This window comes from Lissotriton vulgaris, chromosome 6 (assembly GCF_964263255.1).
Source record: "Lissotriton vulgaris chromosome 6, aLisVul1.2, whole genome shotgun sequence".
Lineage (NCBI taxonomy): Eukaryota > Metazoa > Chordata > Amphibia > Caudata > Salamandridae > Lissotriton > Lissotriton vulgaris.
The window spans coordinates 1495876185-1495892637 of record NC_141694.1 but is presented as its reverse complement, the minus strand read 5'-3'; the positions used below and the strand labels follow the sequence as shown (position 1 = coordinate 1495892637).

At 47.7% G+C, this 16453-nt stretch overlaps 1 protein-coding gene across 2 annotated transcripts in view; it reads left to right on the top strand.

Moving 5' to 3' along the window:
- The window catches only part of CLHC1 (clathrin heavy chain linker domain containing 1), a 328255-nt gene that overhangs the window by 63975 nt on the left and 247827 nt on the right, over positions 1-16453 (top strand). For both annotated transcript variants that reach the window (XM_086927653.1, XM_086927652.1), the window contains exon 2: positions 12896-13147. In XM_086927653.1, coding sequence (XP_086783779.1) covers positions 12965-13147 — 183 coding nt within the window. In that variant the 5' untranslated portion in view covers positions 12896-12964. The remainder of the gene's footprint in view (positions 1-12895; positions 13148-16453) is intronic.

The window sequence follows — 16453 nt, the reverse complement described above, 5'->3', positions numbered from 1 at the left end:
CTCTATTCTTACTCCTCTGAATGTAGGTTATTGCATCATGAGTAATGTATTCTTTCTTAGACCCCTAATGCTGTGTGATACTTAGGTGGTTCTTCTTTCTTAGTACAGGTGGTCCTAGTAAGGTCCTGGTTCCTGTTACCAGTGGTTACTGGTTGTTATCTTTGTGATTACCATTTTATGTTTTATTATTTCTTATTCTAGAAGTGCTATATCTGACTATGACAGTGGCCCTTGTGGCCCTGTCTTGTGTACATAATCCCTGTGAATATTGCCCGTGCCAGTTGGCACCATGTATATGTGTGATTTTATCTGATGTGTTTTTACAATACAAAAGTTATTTTTATAATAACCTTGTGTGGATTCTCTTCTGTGGTGTGCCTAGTATGTTGTTGCTGTTGTGCGCTGGCGCAAATGCTTTACACATTGCCTCCGAGTTTAGCCTTACTGCTTGAGCCAAGCTACCAAGGGGGTGAGCAGAGGTTATCTTGGCGTGTGACTTCCTTGCCCTGACTAGAATGGTGGTTTCTGCCTGGCTATGGCGTCAGCCTTAGCCTACCAGAAATAGCCAGTTCTAACATTGTTGGTCAGCGGTGCGGATTTTGGACTTGTGTTTGCGCAGTGCCATAGCAACAACTGGCTACATTACAAAACTCTACAATTGTTTTTTCAGATAGTCACATGTTTGGGATTATTGTTTTTGATTTTTTTCCTCAAGAGTGTCATTTTCAAATGTGTTTCTGCGCTTTATGTTTAGTGGCAGATGAGAGAAAGTGATAGGGCGGGACGCCAGTAGAGGGGGAGGTTCCCATAGCTTAGGAATCCCTTGCTGGGTCCAATGTCCAATCCCAAATCCTGTCCCTGTGTGGGTAGATGGAAGAGAGGGAGTGTGAGGAGAAATGACTTGCTCAGGAGGGTGGTTGTTCCCTGAGTGTAGTGTGTGTCTGGATTCCCCAGTGTGGTAGGATCCAGTGGTGGCAGCTTTAATGTGTCCAGTGTGTTAATTCCCATTCCCCGCTCCCAGAGTTTGGTACCTGTGTCACGTGTGGTCAGGTTGAGTGATCAGGGGTGGTGGAAACTGCCTTACCAGTCCGAGGGGGGGGAGTGTGCGAATGAGTGATGTGCTGAACTGGAGGAGTTGGTGTGAGTTTTCTTTTTGTTAAAGAGCTTGCATGAGAGGTGTACCTCTGGTGGTGTGCAGGAGGTCCTTCAGAGGCACTGGACAGGAAGGTGGATGTCTGGCGGTGTGCTAGATGTCTTGCAGAGGCATTAGGGAGAGGTTCCAAAAGGAGTGGCTTGTGTATCTGATGATCCTGTAAAGGGGAAGAGGTTCATGTGTAACCCAGCTTGGTCCCAGTAGTATGGTAGGGGTGTAGGGGCTCACGCCCTGTCTCAGTGGAGGCAGAGTGAGTGTAGGACGGTGTGTCCCGCGTTGGCCTGAAACCCTATCTCAGGGCCTGGAGGGTTCCTTAAGGGAGCGCCAGGTCAGGGGCCTAAGCTGTACATAGGTCATTTGAGGAGGATCTTCCTGTGTCTAGAGGACGGGGAGTGTCTGTAACCAGAACTCCGGCGGTCCTAGTGTTGGGCAGTACCGCTCCTAAGTGGAGGGTGCAGAAGTCCTGGCTCGCTGAGCATTTGACCGTCTAGAGTGCTTGACCATTTGTGGGGCCTCTGGAGGTCGTTCCCCGAGGAGGGGGGAAAGCCGGGTTGGGGTGTGGCCTGACCTGATAGGGAGTACTGGAGGAGAGTGTGTCGCTGATACGCCGCTGGCGTGTGCTCTGTCTAGCCTGAGACATACTGGAACTGGAAGGGGGTGCAGAGGGACGGTGTCCTTACTTCTGACCCCGGTGTAACCTGAGGGTTTAGATCTTAGGTTGGGAGATTAGGAAACTTCTAGGTCAAGAGGAATCTCTACCAAAGTGGATCAGCTGAAGAGACTGAGGGGGCTGCCCTTGCTGTGTGTTCTGGGGCTCACCTGCAGTTTGTTGTTTCCACCAAGGTAGAGGAAAGGGGGCTTTGCTGTGTGCTGTGTCCCCCCACCTGCTTGAAGAGTAACTGTGCTGTGTGCTTTTACCTCAGAAGTGGAATAGTTTCCAGGTGGTAGACCAGTGATGGAGTGAGGTCCTGATCTGGTAGGAGAATTGTGTTCTGGTGAGTGCTTTTCTGTGAGGGTGCGGAAACCCAGAAGTAGAGGTAGGGTGGGGCATTCTTGCCCGTGACCTCTGGTCAGTCTGAGGGTGTGGTCCCTAGGTTGTTGGATCAGTGGTAGTTGTAGCTACACTGAGAGAGAGAGTGGAGAATGGCTATTGTTTGCCAGGGGTTACTACCCCCCACTCTGTGGATTAGTTAGGACCTGTGATTTGGATGGCCTATGGCCTGGTCTTGGCTGTGGATGACTAGTGTGTACCAGTGGGGTACCCTAGTTGAGTCAGAGAGTTATTATTTGGAGGAAACCATGTAGGTTCAGAGTGGCGAAAAACTGGACGGTGTCCCTGCTGTGCGAGGCCGTGTCCTTGGTTTTGTCGCCCAAAGCAGTGAAGCCCATCAGTGGTGTGATTGGTCTACCCTGCGTTTTGGCTGGAAGGGGGTTGTGTTGGACCCGGCCCATTAGGCAGGTTCACCCCTAGACTTTTTGCGTTTTCCTAGCCTATTTATGGAACCTGGGATTGGTGATTTTAGGCCTCTGCGCACTTTTTCACTGTGGTACAGTGTAAAGTGCTTGAGCTCTCTGTGAATGAATGGTGAGTGACCTGCCCTCCCATAGGAATGAATGGGGAATCTGTATGCCCATGGTAGTTCCTGATGCGTGGGGAGTGCAGGGGCGAGTTTGGTATGAGAGAACTCGTGAGAATGAATGCTGCAAAATGATGTATGCAGCATGGCTGTGTCTAGTCTAGAAGTCCTACTTTTGGAAGTTGGCATATTTGTGCAAGTTGGTGCTAGCGTGTGATTGGCTGGTGAGCCTGGCCCAGAGTGCATGGGCCTGCTTGTGGATTGACTGTCTGGTTTGAGGATGACAGGGGCTGGAGAGCCCAGGAGGTTGTCTGAGTCAGCCCATGGATGAAAGGCAGCATCTGCTGCCAGGGAAGTGGGAGGAGATGGCACCTGATAGTGAAGGGCTGTTCCTGTGTAACTACAAAGCTGGCTCCACCTCCCGCTGGGCGACTGACACCTCTGTCCCTGATACTGAAGGGGACTTCCCTCTAAACCAGTCCAGCTGGTTCTCACACTGCCTGCTTCAAAGGACTTCAAAGAACTTCAAAGGTTTTGCACTGTATAAAAAGGGGTTGTATCCCCTTCCAAATGGTTCTTGTTTTCAACTTGAATCTGCCAGGGGCATGCTGCTGCTGGAGCTCAGGGGAATCCCTGGCTCTGCCCAGCCCCTGGGCACCTGATGGACTTTCCTGGACTCCTGGGGGACCCCTCTGCCTTGCTGGGCTGATGGGGGGGACTTTGCTTTGCCCCCTGGGACTCTCTGGACCTTCGTGCAGCATGGTGGAGCTGCATTTCTGGAAGGACCCTTTGTACTTTTTGTTCTAGCGCTTTGGGAGCGCTTTATTGCCAATAGCGCTTTCGAGCGCTTTATTTTTGATTCTAGCGCTGAGGAGCGCTTTGCCAGCCTGGCGAGTGCCCACCTCGCTTATTCTTACTTTTTTATCCAACTTCGGCTGCCCACGCCGGTATTGCCGATATTTTAAAATGCCTCCCCGCCTGCCTGCCTAAAGGAGAAGGGCCGCTGCGCTGCCCGCAGCGACCCGGAAGTGGATGGCCGGCCGGCCAATCCCAGTGCGGCCGGCCGGAAGTCCCGCCCCCGCAGCCCGAGAGGAGAGAAGCTGCCCGGGGGAGAGAAGAAGGACGAGTGATGGCGGCTGGTCTGCAGGGCTCCCGTGAGCGGAGGGAGCCCTGCAGCGAGAGGAGCGGCCGAGAGCGTCTGAGCGGCCTGAGGACGGAAGCGGAGGGGGCGCGAGGCACATTTGTCGGTGCCTGCCCCCACCGCGAGGCTCCCCGGCGAGAGAGAGAGACCGGCAGCAACGAGAGTCTGGGCTGGAGTGGGGCAGAGCAGGGGAGGGGCGCCGGGACACGTTGTCGGTGTCCGCCCCTCCCCCGCAGTAGCGCGAGCTCGCGCTCGAGAGAGGGAAGCCATGAGGGCTTCATGGGCGGCCCCAGTTGGCAGTGGGTCGCCCCAACGAGAGTGCCAGAAGGAAGCCATGAAGGCTTCATGGGCGGCCCCGGTTGGCAGTGGGTCGCCCCAACGTGCACGGAGCCCGGAGAGGCTCCCAGCCCCATTTGTTTTTGTATTTCGTGCCCTGAGAGGCGCTGGGGGCATTCTATGAAGTAAATGGAGAGTCAGGGCGGCCCCGGATGGCAGTGGGTCGCCCCAACGCTGAGAGAGCCTGTGTGGCTCAGAGGGGCCATATATGTTTTTAAGAGCCTGTGTGGCTCCAACGTTTGACCAGTGTTGGCCAGAGCCTGTGTGGCTCCAACGTGCACAGTGTATGTGTTTTAGAGCCTGTGTGGCTCCAGCCTGGGCGCAGTTTGCTCCTAAGGGCCAGTGAGGGCCCTGGCGCAGTTCTTTTGTTCTCCAGGTGCCCAGCACTTTGTGGGCACCTGCCACGTTTAGGCTTTTTGTACTTTGGACTGGCGCTGCATGGCAGCGCGCCCTGACTTTGGACCCAGGGCATCCTTGCCCCAACAAGGCCAGTTGGCCTAGGGACTGCCACAGGTAGTGGCTTATGTGGTGTAGGCGCAATGCGATTTCTATGCTTTTAAATAGTAATTGCCTACTGTGTGTTTTTGCGCTATTGACTTATATTAGGCACCTCTGAATGTTTATGCATTATGTGTCTTCCTTTCCATGCGCTGCACCTCTGAATGTTTAGTCATCATGTGTCTTCTTGCGCTGCACCCCTGAATGTATTTTATTGCATCATGTGCCCTATTCTTAACACCTCTGAATGTGTTACTGCATCATGTGTCTTCCTTTCCATGCGCTGCACCTCTGAATGGTTAGTCATCATGTGTCTTCTTGCACTGCACCCCTGAATGTAGTTTATTGCATCATGTGCTCTATTCTTACTCCTCTGAATGTAGGTTATTGCATCATGAGTAATGTATTCTTTCTTAGACCCCTAATGCTGTGTGATACTTAGGTGGTTCTTCTTTCTTAGTACAGGTGGTCCTAGTAAGGTCCTGGTTCCTGTTACCAGTGGTTACTGGTTGTTATCTTTGTGATTACCATTTTATGTTTTATTATTTCTTATTCTAGAAGTGCTATATCTGACTATGACAGTGGCCCTTGTGGCCCTGTCTTGTGTACATAATCCCTGTGAATATTGCCCGTGCCAGTTGGCACCATGTATATGTGTGATTTTATCTGATGTGTTTTTACAATACAAAAGTTATTTTTATAATAACCTTGTGTGGAGTCTCTTCTGTGGTGTGCCTAGTATGTTGTTGCTGTTGTGCGCTGGCGCAAATGCTTTACACATTGCCTCCGAGTTTAGCCTTACTGCTTGAGCCAAGCTACCAAGGGGGTGAGCAGAGGTTATCTTGGCGTGTGACTTCCTTGCCCTGACTAGAATGGTGGTTTCTGCCTGGCTATGGCGTCAGCCTTAGCCTACCAGAAATAGCCAGTTCTAACAGGTACAAAATACTAGAATATAACACTGTGCAAACCATAACATATAATTGAGGTGACAGTAGTGAGTATTCTAAATCTAAAATATGTAAGGAACAGGAGTCCGTGACAGAATACCATTGCACACATAATTATATGAAGCAACAAGTGACATTAGTGCGCAGCAACGAGAAATGTATGAGGCATAAAATATGAAAATATGAAAAATAGAACTGAGAAAAATTCACACACAGATAAAATGACAGAGATTAAGTGACACAGCATATGAAAATATGAAAAATAGAGCTGAGAAAAATACACACACAGATAAAATGACAGAGATTAAATGACACAGCAAGTGGCATTAGCGAGCAGCAAAGGAAAGAAAGAATATATGAGGTAGTAAACGGTGCATTACCGTTGAAAATAAAGTGGGATGTGCAGGATACAGTTAGGGTTATAGAATATAGAATATAGTGCTACTGTACGAGGCAATAATATATGGGTAGCAATCGATGCAGAAAAGTGATGTGTGCAGGATACAAAATTGGGGTGTGCTGGATACAATCAGGAGTATAATAATAAATAACACTGTGAAAAAGCAGACTATCTAAATCCGGCATAAGAAACGTCCAGCTGTGTGATTGTGCAGAAGTAGACTGAGAGTCTAAGAGGCCTTAGGTCTTTAGGTCGATGGTAGGAATGACTAGTCCATGATGGTCTCCCCAGGATAGACAAACTAAGATGGCCGAACTGATAGGGGGGGTAGAAGTAGAAATAGTGGTCCTTTGTCTGTTGTTGTTGCTCTGGGCTCAGAGCAGGACCATTTCACTTTCTATTCAAGGCAGGCACTGCTCATAGCTTGCTGGGAGTGAAAGTGGGGGAGTTAGAGGTTAGAGCTGTGGAGCCTCGTGGACATCAAAGGTACCAGCGAGGATTTATTTCTACAGTTTTATGGCCCCGTGTTGCTGCTCAAGGAGGTAGTTTAGGAGTGTAAGCAGTTTTATGGCCCCCGCCATTTTGTACAAGGAGGTAGTCTAAAAATGTGGGCAGGCGGGTGGGGTGAGATAAATACCTTATGTCTCCCAAGCGTGTTGGTCTTGCCAGCAGAATTTTTGGTGTTGTAATGTTTAGATCGCAGATAGATCTGATTGTAGATATGTGTCTGCCCAGTACTTCCCGGTACTTCCGGGAGCCGACTCCACTAACCGGCGTCCTTCCAGGATCCGCATCCAACCTCCTGTGCTGTGGTGCGGGCGGGAGGGGGTGTCTCAACAGTTAGCCTTGCCTTGTAGCTTATGCCTTGTAACTTGGCGCCTCTTCACTTATCCATCCGTTTCCCGGTGCCTTCAGGAGCCGACTCCACTAACCGGCGTCCTTCATGGTTCCGCCTCCACCCTCCTGTGCTGTGATGCGGGCGGGAGGGGGTGATCGCCGACGTTCCCCGGCCGGTCCCGGCACAGCAGCTAGCCTTTCAGTTGCATATTTCTGCATTGATTTGCTACATTGGTACTGAGATGAAATATTTGCCCAGACAGTATTACAATGTGTAAAAATGACAAAATAGTGAAGTAATGCTATAAACAATGTGCCACATTATGCCACATAATTTGCATTTTCTTGCCACATAATTCCAGAGGCCCTGAACATAGAACACTCCCCACATACACCACCAGCCTCAGAGTCCAAATTGAGTGTGGCCGAAGACTTTTGCCATCTTGGATTTCCCCTGATACATTGCATTTTGGGCCTATTTGCAGTGAGGCAAACATGAACTACTGCAAAGGAAGGGTAGTTCAGGGTCTTAGAACCTTTACCCCATTGGTTAGGGAGGGGCCATGGGTCAGCCTCACCCACTGGCTAATGCCAAGCATACATGTGGCATCTCCAGGGACCCACTTCAGAACACTTTCTTGACCTGCTTAAGATCACAAGAAGACTGGACCTGCTGCTGTCTGTGACCTGAGAGGAGCCCTGATGGATTGGACCTGCAACCCCTTGTACCCAGGACAAAGAAGGGGATTCCAAAGGTCAGTTGTCTGACCTCCTGTGTGGCTACAGGAGAAAGTAAGCTGCAAGAGATCCTTTTCCTGGTAGTACCAAGCTGACTAGTGGCACCTGGACCTAGACTACACCCTGTTGTTGACCTCTGCATGACACTCTTTGAGATTCTAACTGCTACTCCTAAGTCCCTAGGACATTATAAGTATATTGTTTTGGTGCGTTGGCACTTAAAAGACTAAAACAGCATATTGCTCTGGTGCATTGGCTCTCAAAAGGCTAAGTCAGAAGGTAAAATTTTTGACCATTACAAACATGGTTAGTGTATCCTATCCGCACTGCGTAACTCTATACCTCACATTGTGCCTAAGTACCAGTCTGCTTCAGCTATTGACCATCATTGGTGGTTTTTAGGTTGACCCTAGAGCAGCGCATGCGCTGTTTACTCGAGTTTTAGTAAGGGGATTTTGAAGTGCTACCCAAAAGCTTTTCCTGGCCTCAAGCTTGCATGCACGCTCGCGTGCACGTGTGCAGCCGCCATCTGCCCGCCATCTGCCTTTCTTATCTCTTCCTCCGCATCGCTGGCAATTACTTTCACTTTCGAGGCCGCGTGGCCGTCTCACTTTCACGGCCACGCGGCCATTGCTTGTTTAGGACTTGTGCCCTGCTTATAATGACTTAAATGAAAAGTTTCAGCAGTTGCATGTTAGCAGACTCACTCCTTATGTACTGAAAAGGGCCAGGGTTCCTGCACCTGGTCGGACGCGGACGGGCTTGCATTATGCGCGTGCCTTGGAAACAAGAATCACGAAAGGTTTTAAAATGTCCCTCAGCTAATTCAAAGCAGAGAATGCGGTCCCCTCACTCGTCAGCAGGGGAGAGGGAAAATCACTGTGAATGTTAACTGTCACTGGAGCTGGAGCTGGCATGTTGTCTCCTGGCACACCTTAATGGCATTTCGAGGACCAGGCCTGATAATTAAACCTCGGCGCAAACCCCGTCCTTTGAAAGCAAGACTTGGCGAGCATGCCTTATCACATGTGCGCACACCGGGGCAGGGTTCACTCGCATTAGGAGGGGTTCTATTTAATTAACAAAGGCTGTGTGTTTAGGATGGTGCAGGATTTTTCCCATCGTGCTGTGCAATTTGAGCGGCGAATAAATCAGTGCTATCTACTTAGTGCAACACAGGATTAATACGAAACACAGAACACGTTTAGAAATGTATAATTGGTTGTAATAATGAAAACTTCTGAAGTTGACAGTGAAGGTATTTTCGATAGTATGCAACACAAAGCCAGTTAAGTTCTGCAGTCATCTGTGTTCCGTGTATTGGGCATTCGGACATCCCCAGGTTCTTCCTTTCCTTAAAATGGATTGTTTGGAAGAGCAATGGATAATAGTCCTGAAGCTGTCTGAGAGAGAATAGACTTTTGGGAGCAAGAGAAGTGAATGGAAGGGTGTTGTTGCTATATTATGCATAGAGAAGTACTCGGCTATCTAAATAAGTTGTGTCAAAAGTCTAATGCTCCTTCCTGAGGCTTAGGGGAATTAACTTCCACGCGATTTGTAGGTATTGTGGTTACCTACAGAGATTTCCACAACAATGCTGGTCGCCAATTTAGGACAATTTTATACAAACAAAATGGTGGTAGTGTTTCTCATCAGAGAAAACGTCCGCACCTACTGTTATTCGTTATTCTCCCCGGGTACGTGATACGTGTAATATCAGAGCATAGAGGTGCACTGGGAACTTGATAAGACACCCACCACCAGGGGTGTTAGAGCAATGCAACTGAGTGCAAATACCACAAATCAAGTGCCTTGCAGTGGAGACCCGGCGCCCGGTTACAACAAGAATAAGACTTATCAAGGTCTTCAAGAACCCTTCACTCAACAATATAGGATTTTTTCTCCACACAGCGAGTTGCACTCCTATAACAAGACAATTCACTTTTGTTTTTCAAAAGCTCCACGAGGGACATAACAAGACTAAAGTTACCTAGAGGAAACTACTTTCTAAATAGCTCGCTGTGACCAAGATATCCAATAGGTTTCGCATAAACGCTTCACACCCATGTTGTTTTGAACTTTAACCTCTCCGATGCCAGAGCAGCACAAGATCGGAGCAGCTTAAGACCAGAACAAGATAGCCTTGAAAAAGCCCTGGAGAGGGCGAAACACGTGTCGGCAGTGTAAAGCTGGAATAATCTTTTAACCTATTTGAATAATAAAGAACTTGAATCACAAGATTTGGTCTTTGGATCCATATGTTTGAATTAACATCGAAGCATTGAATAATGTTGATGCAAAAACCTTGGAATTAACTACATTCATGTTCATAGATTAATGGACTGCTAAGAGGGTGCTTGTGTGACTTGGTTTTCTCTCTTGATTTTAGGACAATTTGTCGTGGATCATGGTAGACCTGTTTTTGACTTTGCGATAAAATCCAGCAGCTCTGATTATAAGTTTATGTATGAGTCAAACGGGTTGGGATTGGGTAGGAATGGGCTTATAAATAGCACATTACTGTTCTTTCTGGCATAAACAAATTCACTTAGTGTAACACCATAGCTCAAATTTAGTTCCTAAGCATTGCTATGTTATGGTGACTTGTAGAGCGCACAGCTGTGTTCCAGCGCTGAAAACAGAAAACTGCAAAGCTGATAGCAGAGCAAGACAGCTTATAACGGAGGGAAGAGGAATGACTTGTTGTGCAAGGGTGGATTTGAATGGTTGAATAATCTTTACTTTCATCACCGATGAAATAAGAGCACGGTTCATGAAAACATAGATTTCATAAACGTAATGAAAGCAAGCAACGGCACAAATGTTTTAGTAATAAACACTGTGCCACCATGGGAGACACGCCACGTTTTGCTTTTAGTACGAGCGCTAGTAAATTATGCACTGCCGGAAAAAACACCCTGGGGTGCAAGTCAGTGCTGAAACGATATGACAGAAGGTTTCCAGGTTTCCTCTCGTGGAACTGTGTTCTTGCCTTACGGCAGGATTTGCTAATGCTGCCGCCTTCCTCTAGGGCAGAGGTCTTCAATCTGTGGGGCGCGACCCCCAGGGGGGTCGTGGCGTCCTGGGAAGGGGGTCGCAGATTCTGCCAGAGTGCAGTTCCTGGCGTCGGGCTGATCGAGGGTGCTCAAGGCGGAGGCCGCCTAATTCACACCGAGGTGTGAAACACATCAAAGCCTCATTAACAAGTAAAGGTCTTTTAAAGACCTGTGATAGTACTCTGGTGTGCCTTTGTGTGTGTCCAAGCTGTTTCAGCCGGGCTGACATACAGGGGTTGGGGGGGGCTCGGGGAGAAGGGGGTGGGGGAGGAGGCTGTAGTCCTTTGAGTTCAATGGACTTAGCTGTGGGTTTATTTTTACTTTTAACGTTTTATATAGCGCTAGTTTAACCCGTCGGTATCAGAGCGCTTTACAAATACACAGTAAACAGCAGAAGGACAGCAGAAGGACATTACAATCATATCATTGGTTCAAGTCCCACGAGCCCTCATACCTGCCGCCTGTGCAGGAGAAATGTGGTTGAGAGTCTGTTCTTCATGGTGAGATGTTTTCACAGCCGGCTGTCACCCCCTTACCCCCCGAGCCCCCCCACCCCCCCAAGCAGGGTGGCACAGAGATGCCCTCCCATGAGAGAGGAAGACGAAGCAGAGAGATACTGACCCCCCATGAGAGAGGCACAGACAAGGTGGGTGAATGAAGGATGTATGGATGGATGGATGAAAGGGTGGATGGCTGTATGGATGGACGGACGGATGGAAGGATGAAAGGGTGGACGGATGTGTGAAAAGGTGGGTGGATGAATGATGAGTGGATGGATGTAAAGATGATAGGGTGGATGGATGGGTGGGTAGATGGATGGATGGATGGATGAAAGGGTGGGTGGATGAAGGATGGATGTATGGATGAAAGGGTGGATGGATATATGGATGGAATAATGAAAGGGAGGATGGATGTATGGATGGAAGGATGAAAGGGTGGATGGATGAAGGATGGATGTATGGGTGGATGGATGAAAGGTTGCATGGATGAATGATGGATGGATGTGTGAAAAGGTGGGTGGAAGAATGATGGATGGATGGATGGACGGGTGAATAGGTAAAGGATGGATGTATGGATGGAAGGATGAAAGGGTGGATGGATGTGTGGAAGTGTGGGTGGATGAATGATGGATGGATGGATGTGATGAGGTCTAACAGGCGCATTTATGGTTGTCGATAGTTGTTTATGATGAGGAGTACCAGTTTCTAGAATCTTTTGTCGGAAGGGGTCCTTACGCCTAAAAAGGTTTTACAAGGGGGTCTCGGCATCAAAAAGTTTGAAGACCTCTGCTCTAGGGGGAATTGCGCCCTACGTCAGAGTACAGTAGCGTGCATGGCGCGCTCTCCACGAAGGGAGAAGAGAACGACCTGTCTTTCTAAAGAGATGCCCCGCTCTCGAAGAGTGGGACGGGCACGTGATTAGGTGCATTTATCTCCTAAACTTTGGTAAAAGGTGCATGACTGCCGCTAATCTCACCAATTCCAATCCTGGAAACCTAACACCGTTGTACTCAGGACTTTCCGTGGGCTGGGTCCTATCGGCCCTCAGCACTGGCAGTTCTAACAAGCATTGGCATAGCCAATAGGTCACGCCTTTGGGACCTTATAAGTGTTTAGTTATCCAGCACAATATCCTCGGTGCAGCAACATCAACTGTTGCATGGCTAAATACTTCTACGGTCCCAAAGGCGAGACCTATTGGCTATGCCAATGCTTGTTGCTTTTTGGCACTATTTCTATTTACATTTAAAAAAAATCTTATCTCCAGGTCCCCTAAAGTAATTTTTTCATTTTCGTGTAATTTTGTTAATAAACTTTTACTCTATTTTCTAATTCAATCTGGTATTTTTATTGTTGTGCATTTTAACTTTATTACTGTATAAATATTTTTCAGATTGTCCTAAGCTAAGCTTTTCTGCTCTATGGCATAGCTACCAGAGGGATAGCTTTGAGGGTTCATCCCGATAAGTGTTGTGATTATTCCCTGAGGTGAGTAGTCACCCATCCTAATTAATTATTCAGTTTCTTACAAACGCTCTGTAATTTTGCAATTGCAGTCTTTGCAATTGTAAAATGCCTTTGTTCATCAGGCTCTATAATATTCACTCAAAGTGCCTATGGCAAATGTTAAAAAACATATTTGCTGTTAAAAGCGCTGCATGAAATATCAGTGTAAGTGGCATATTATCGAATACACTGTATTTACTTTTCAGGTGTCAAATGAAGACTTTTGAGTGCCAACAGAAACAACAACACTTTTTCACAAGCGGTGATCATCAAATATGTCTGCTGCTACTGCCATGTTGAACAAGTCGCCAGTTCTTCCTCCTATTATCAGGGAAAGTGACCGAACCTTTCTGAAGAGCATTGAGAAATACATAGCAGATGAAACGAAACATCTTGAGTGCACTGGGGAAAAGGACTTTAAAAACATTTATATAATTTACAGAAACGCATTTGACAAGGTACTGACTATTTCATACTTTCACCAACCTTCTCACTTGTGAGTGTGGGGAAAGGGGAAACTGCATCCTATGGAAATTAGTGTCAGTAAATCTTGAAAATTATCTTGCACTCACTCATTTTTGTGATGTTTTTGTTGTATCTCTGAAAAATGCATAAAACTGCATCATCTTCAAGGTCTAAAACAACACATTGGCATGTGTGTATATACCCAAACGTGGATCAGAGTTAGTGATAGTGAATCGAATACCATTGAGGAGCTTTCTACCTTCCTCAATGATATTGCCGAGGGTACACCCTTTGTGGTTGGAGGGGATCTGAACTGCCACTTTGAGCCACTAATAGGACTATTAGATGGCACAACAATGGAAGAGGACGTGCTGTGGTCAGTACCCTCCACGGTGGCGCCTCCCCCTAGAGCTTGGACCCCTCTAGCAGTACAGATCACTGCTTTAACTCTTAAACATGCAATTAGGGCCTGTAACGGGCGTTGGAATTCTGACATTCCCCCTAAATGCACATTTAACAAAGTAGGGAGGGAGTCAAGATTAGACTATATATTAGTTCAACTATCCTCCTAGTCTAAAATTAAGGCCTTTAGGATGATAGACAGGGACGACAGCGATCATAACGCGCTAGAATTAGAATACTCTTTGCCTGGTATAGACAACGAAAACCCGGCTGGTGCATATGTGCTCGTTTCAGGCTTGACCTTAGCAAATAATAGACGCAGAGTGAGGTGGGACAAACTAGCCACTAATCCAGAAAAGGTTTCAAAGTTGTATGGCTGTGTTATTCCCACACTCGAAACGGTTAGCGCATTAGTGGAGCAACCCCACGCCCATGATATGCACAAAAAACTCTGGTCCGCTCATGAGGAACTTATTAAGATCATGGCTGAAGTTCTTTTCTCCCCAGGAAAAACTGGGGGTACCATGAGCCACCGTTCTTCGTGGTACAACGCTGCCTGACGAAAGGCTAAATCGGATCTACTAATTTCCCTAAAGCAGGGTAATAATAGATCCGTAATACAGGCAAGGAGAAGGGACTATAAGCAGTTGTCCACCCATGCTAGGACGGAATGGGAACAGGAGAAATGGGAGAATCTCACCATCACACTGGCAGATAAGGATTCCCGCAAATTCTGGCAAGTTGTAAATACGGGGTCCGAAGAGCTATCTTCGGCCGTCGAACCTAATATTTCAGCTAAGGTCTGGGAAGAACATTTCCAAGCTCTTTACAAGGGAGCTAATATGGACACAGATGGGGCCTCAGCTGACCTAATGCCAACTATTTCCCCACAGCTAGAGGTGGATCTTTTCACTGAGGAAGAGGTGCGGGCTGCAATCTCCAGGCCGGCATCTGGCAAAGCTCCTGGCCTGGATGGGCTTCCAGGTGATCTTTTTAAACAAGAGCCAGACTAATGGGCTCCGTACCTATTGGTGATCTTTAACGCTGTCCTGAGGGGTATGGAGGTGCCCTGTACTTGGCTGGGAGCAGAGATTGTCCCAATATTCAAGAAGGGTTCACCTCTGCTCCCAGCCAACTACAGGCCTATCAGCCTCATCGATGTATCACAAAAGCTATTCGGGAGACTGATACTAGATCGCCTCCAAGATTGGATTGACGAGTTTTCTATTCTGAGCCCCTATCAGGCAGGATTCAGAAAGAAGACCTCAACAACGGATCAGATTTTCCGTCTTAATTTATTATTCTGGAAAACTGTAACAATCGAGGGCGGCAGCTTATACACGGTCTTTGTAGACTTGCGTGCCGTCTTCGATTTGGTGCCAAGACCCAAACTATGGTCCGTGCTAGTGGAGCTGGGCATTCCACCTGATCTCTTGAATACACTGATGAGACTTCATCAAGACAATTTTGCACGGGTCAGGTGTGGCAGGAACGGGTTGCTTTCAGCGAGATTCCCCGTTGACAGAGGGGTGAGACAGGGTTGTGTGCTTGCATCAACCCTGTTCTGCCTCTTTGTCAACGGGGTAATCGCCCATTTGACTGGGATTAATGATATAGATGCCCCAAGGATCAACGGCAGCAGGGTGCCCGCAATTATGTTTGCGGATGACACCCTACTGCTGCCAAAATCCCCGATGGGGATACAACGTGTCCTGGATGGTTTTGTGGCATTTTGTGGGGAGAGGGGGCTGGAGATTAATACCCTCAAGACTAAATTCATGATTTTCAGCCCCCCGCCCACAACACGCCCCAAACCAACCATAGGCACAACGAGGCTAGACAGGGTTCACACATTCGAGTTTCTGGGGGTGACCATCAACCAAAACATGACCTGCGATACACACCAAACAAAGACCAATCTTAAATTGGTGCAGTCAACGGTTGGTATTTCCAGGATAATAAATAGATCAACTTTCAAACCACTCGGTCCATTGCTCGAAATCTATAAAATGCAGGCGAGGGGGGCAGTCACACATGGCGGGGAATTGTGGGGGCACACATCTGGCCAAAACTTGATGACTACAGAAAACAAGTACATCAGGCAATTTACAGCCCTACCCTCAAGTACCCCGCTTCTACCCCTTAGATTTGACTTGGGCCTTAGATCGATTGAAGAAGAATTGGGTCTAAAACCACTAACATTCTGGCGACGACTCTGGACTACTCCAGAGCTCCTGATGTACCGGATGGAGCTGAAAGAGATTTTAAGTTTACCAAATACAGCGAAAATTCCCTGGTTAAAATACATAAAAAAGACATGTGAAAGTTTGGGAAGGCCAGAACTATGGCTAGACCCTGAAAACGCTTGCAGTAAGGTTTCACGCAAACGTCTAGCAAAGGATTATTATGATTTAAAAATAAATACCTTACTAGGGAATATACGGTTGGGGTCTTTAACAAGCTCCTTTATTCAATCTAAAGACTTTTACCTCTTGGAACAGGTCCTTGATGGAATCTGTCCTGTCTTGACCAGGAAGTTATTCTTGCAGTGGAGGTATGGTACCCTCCATCTTAGAGCATTCACAAGTACCTGCTCTGAGCCCTCCTCCACCAAACAATGCCCTGCATGCTCATACCAGTTGGAAAATGAACTACATGTTTTATTATTCTGCAATGCCTATCAAAAATCTAGAAAGTACTGGCTTAAAAACCTAGGCTTTAGGCAGTGCTGGCGTGGATGCTAGAGAAAAGCAATGCTCCTGCTTTTGTTACGCGGACTCATATTGCAGCACTGCTGCAAAACCACCCCCCTGTAAGACAACCGGCCCCACGGGCACAAAACCGGCACCAAACCCCTCCGGCCCACTGGGGCAATGCCAGTGCTACGGCCAGTCCGG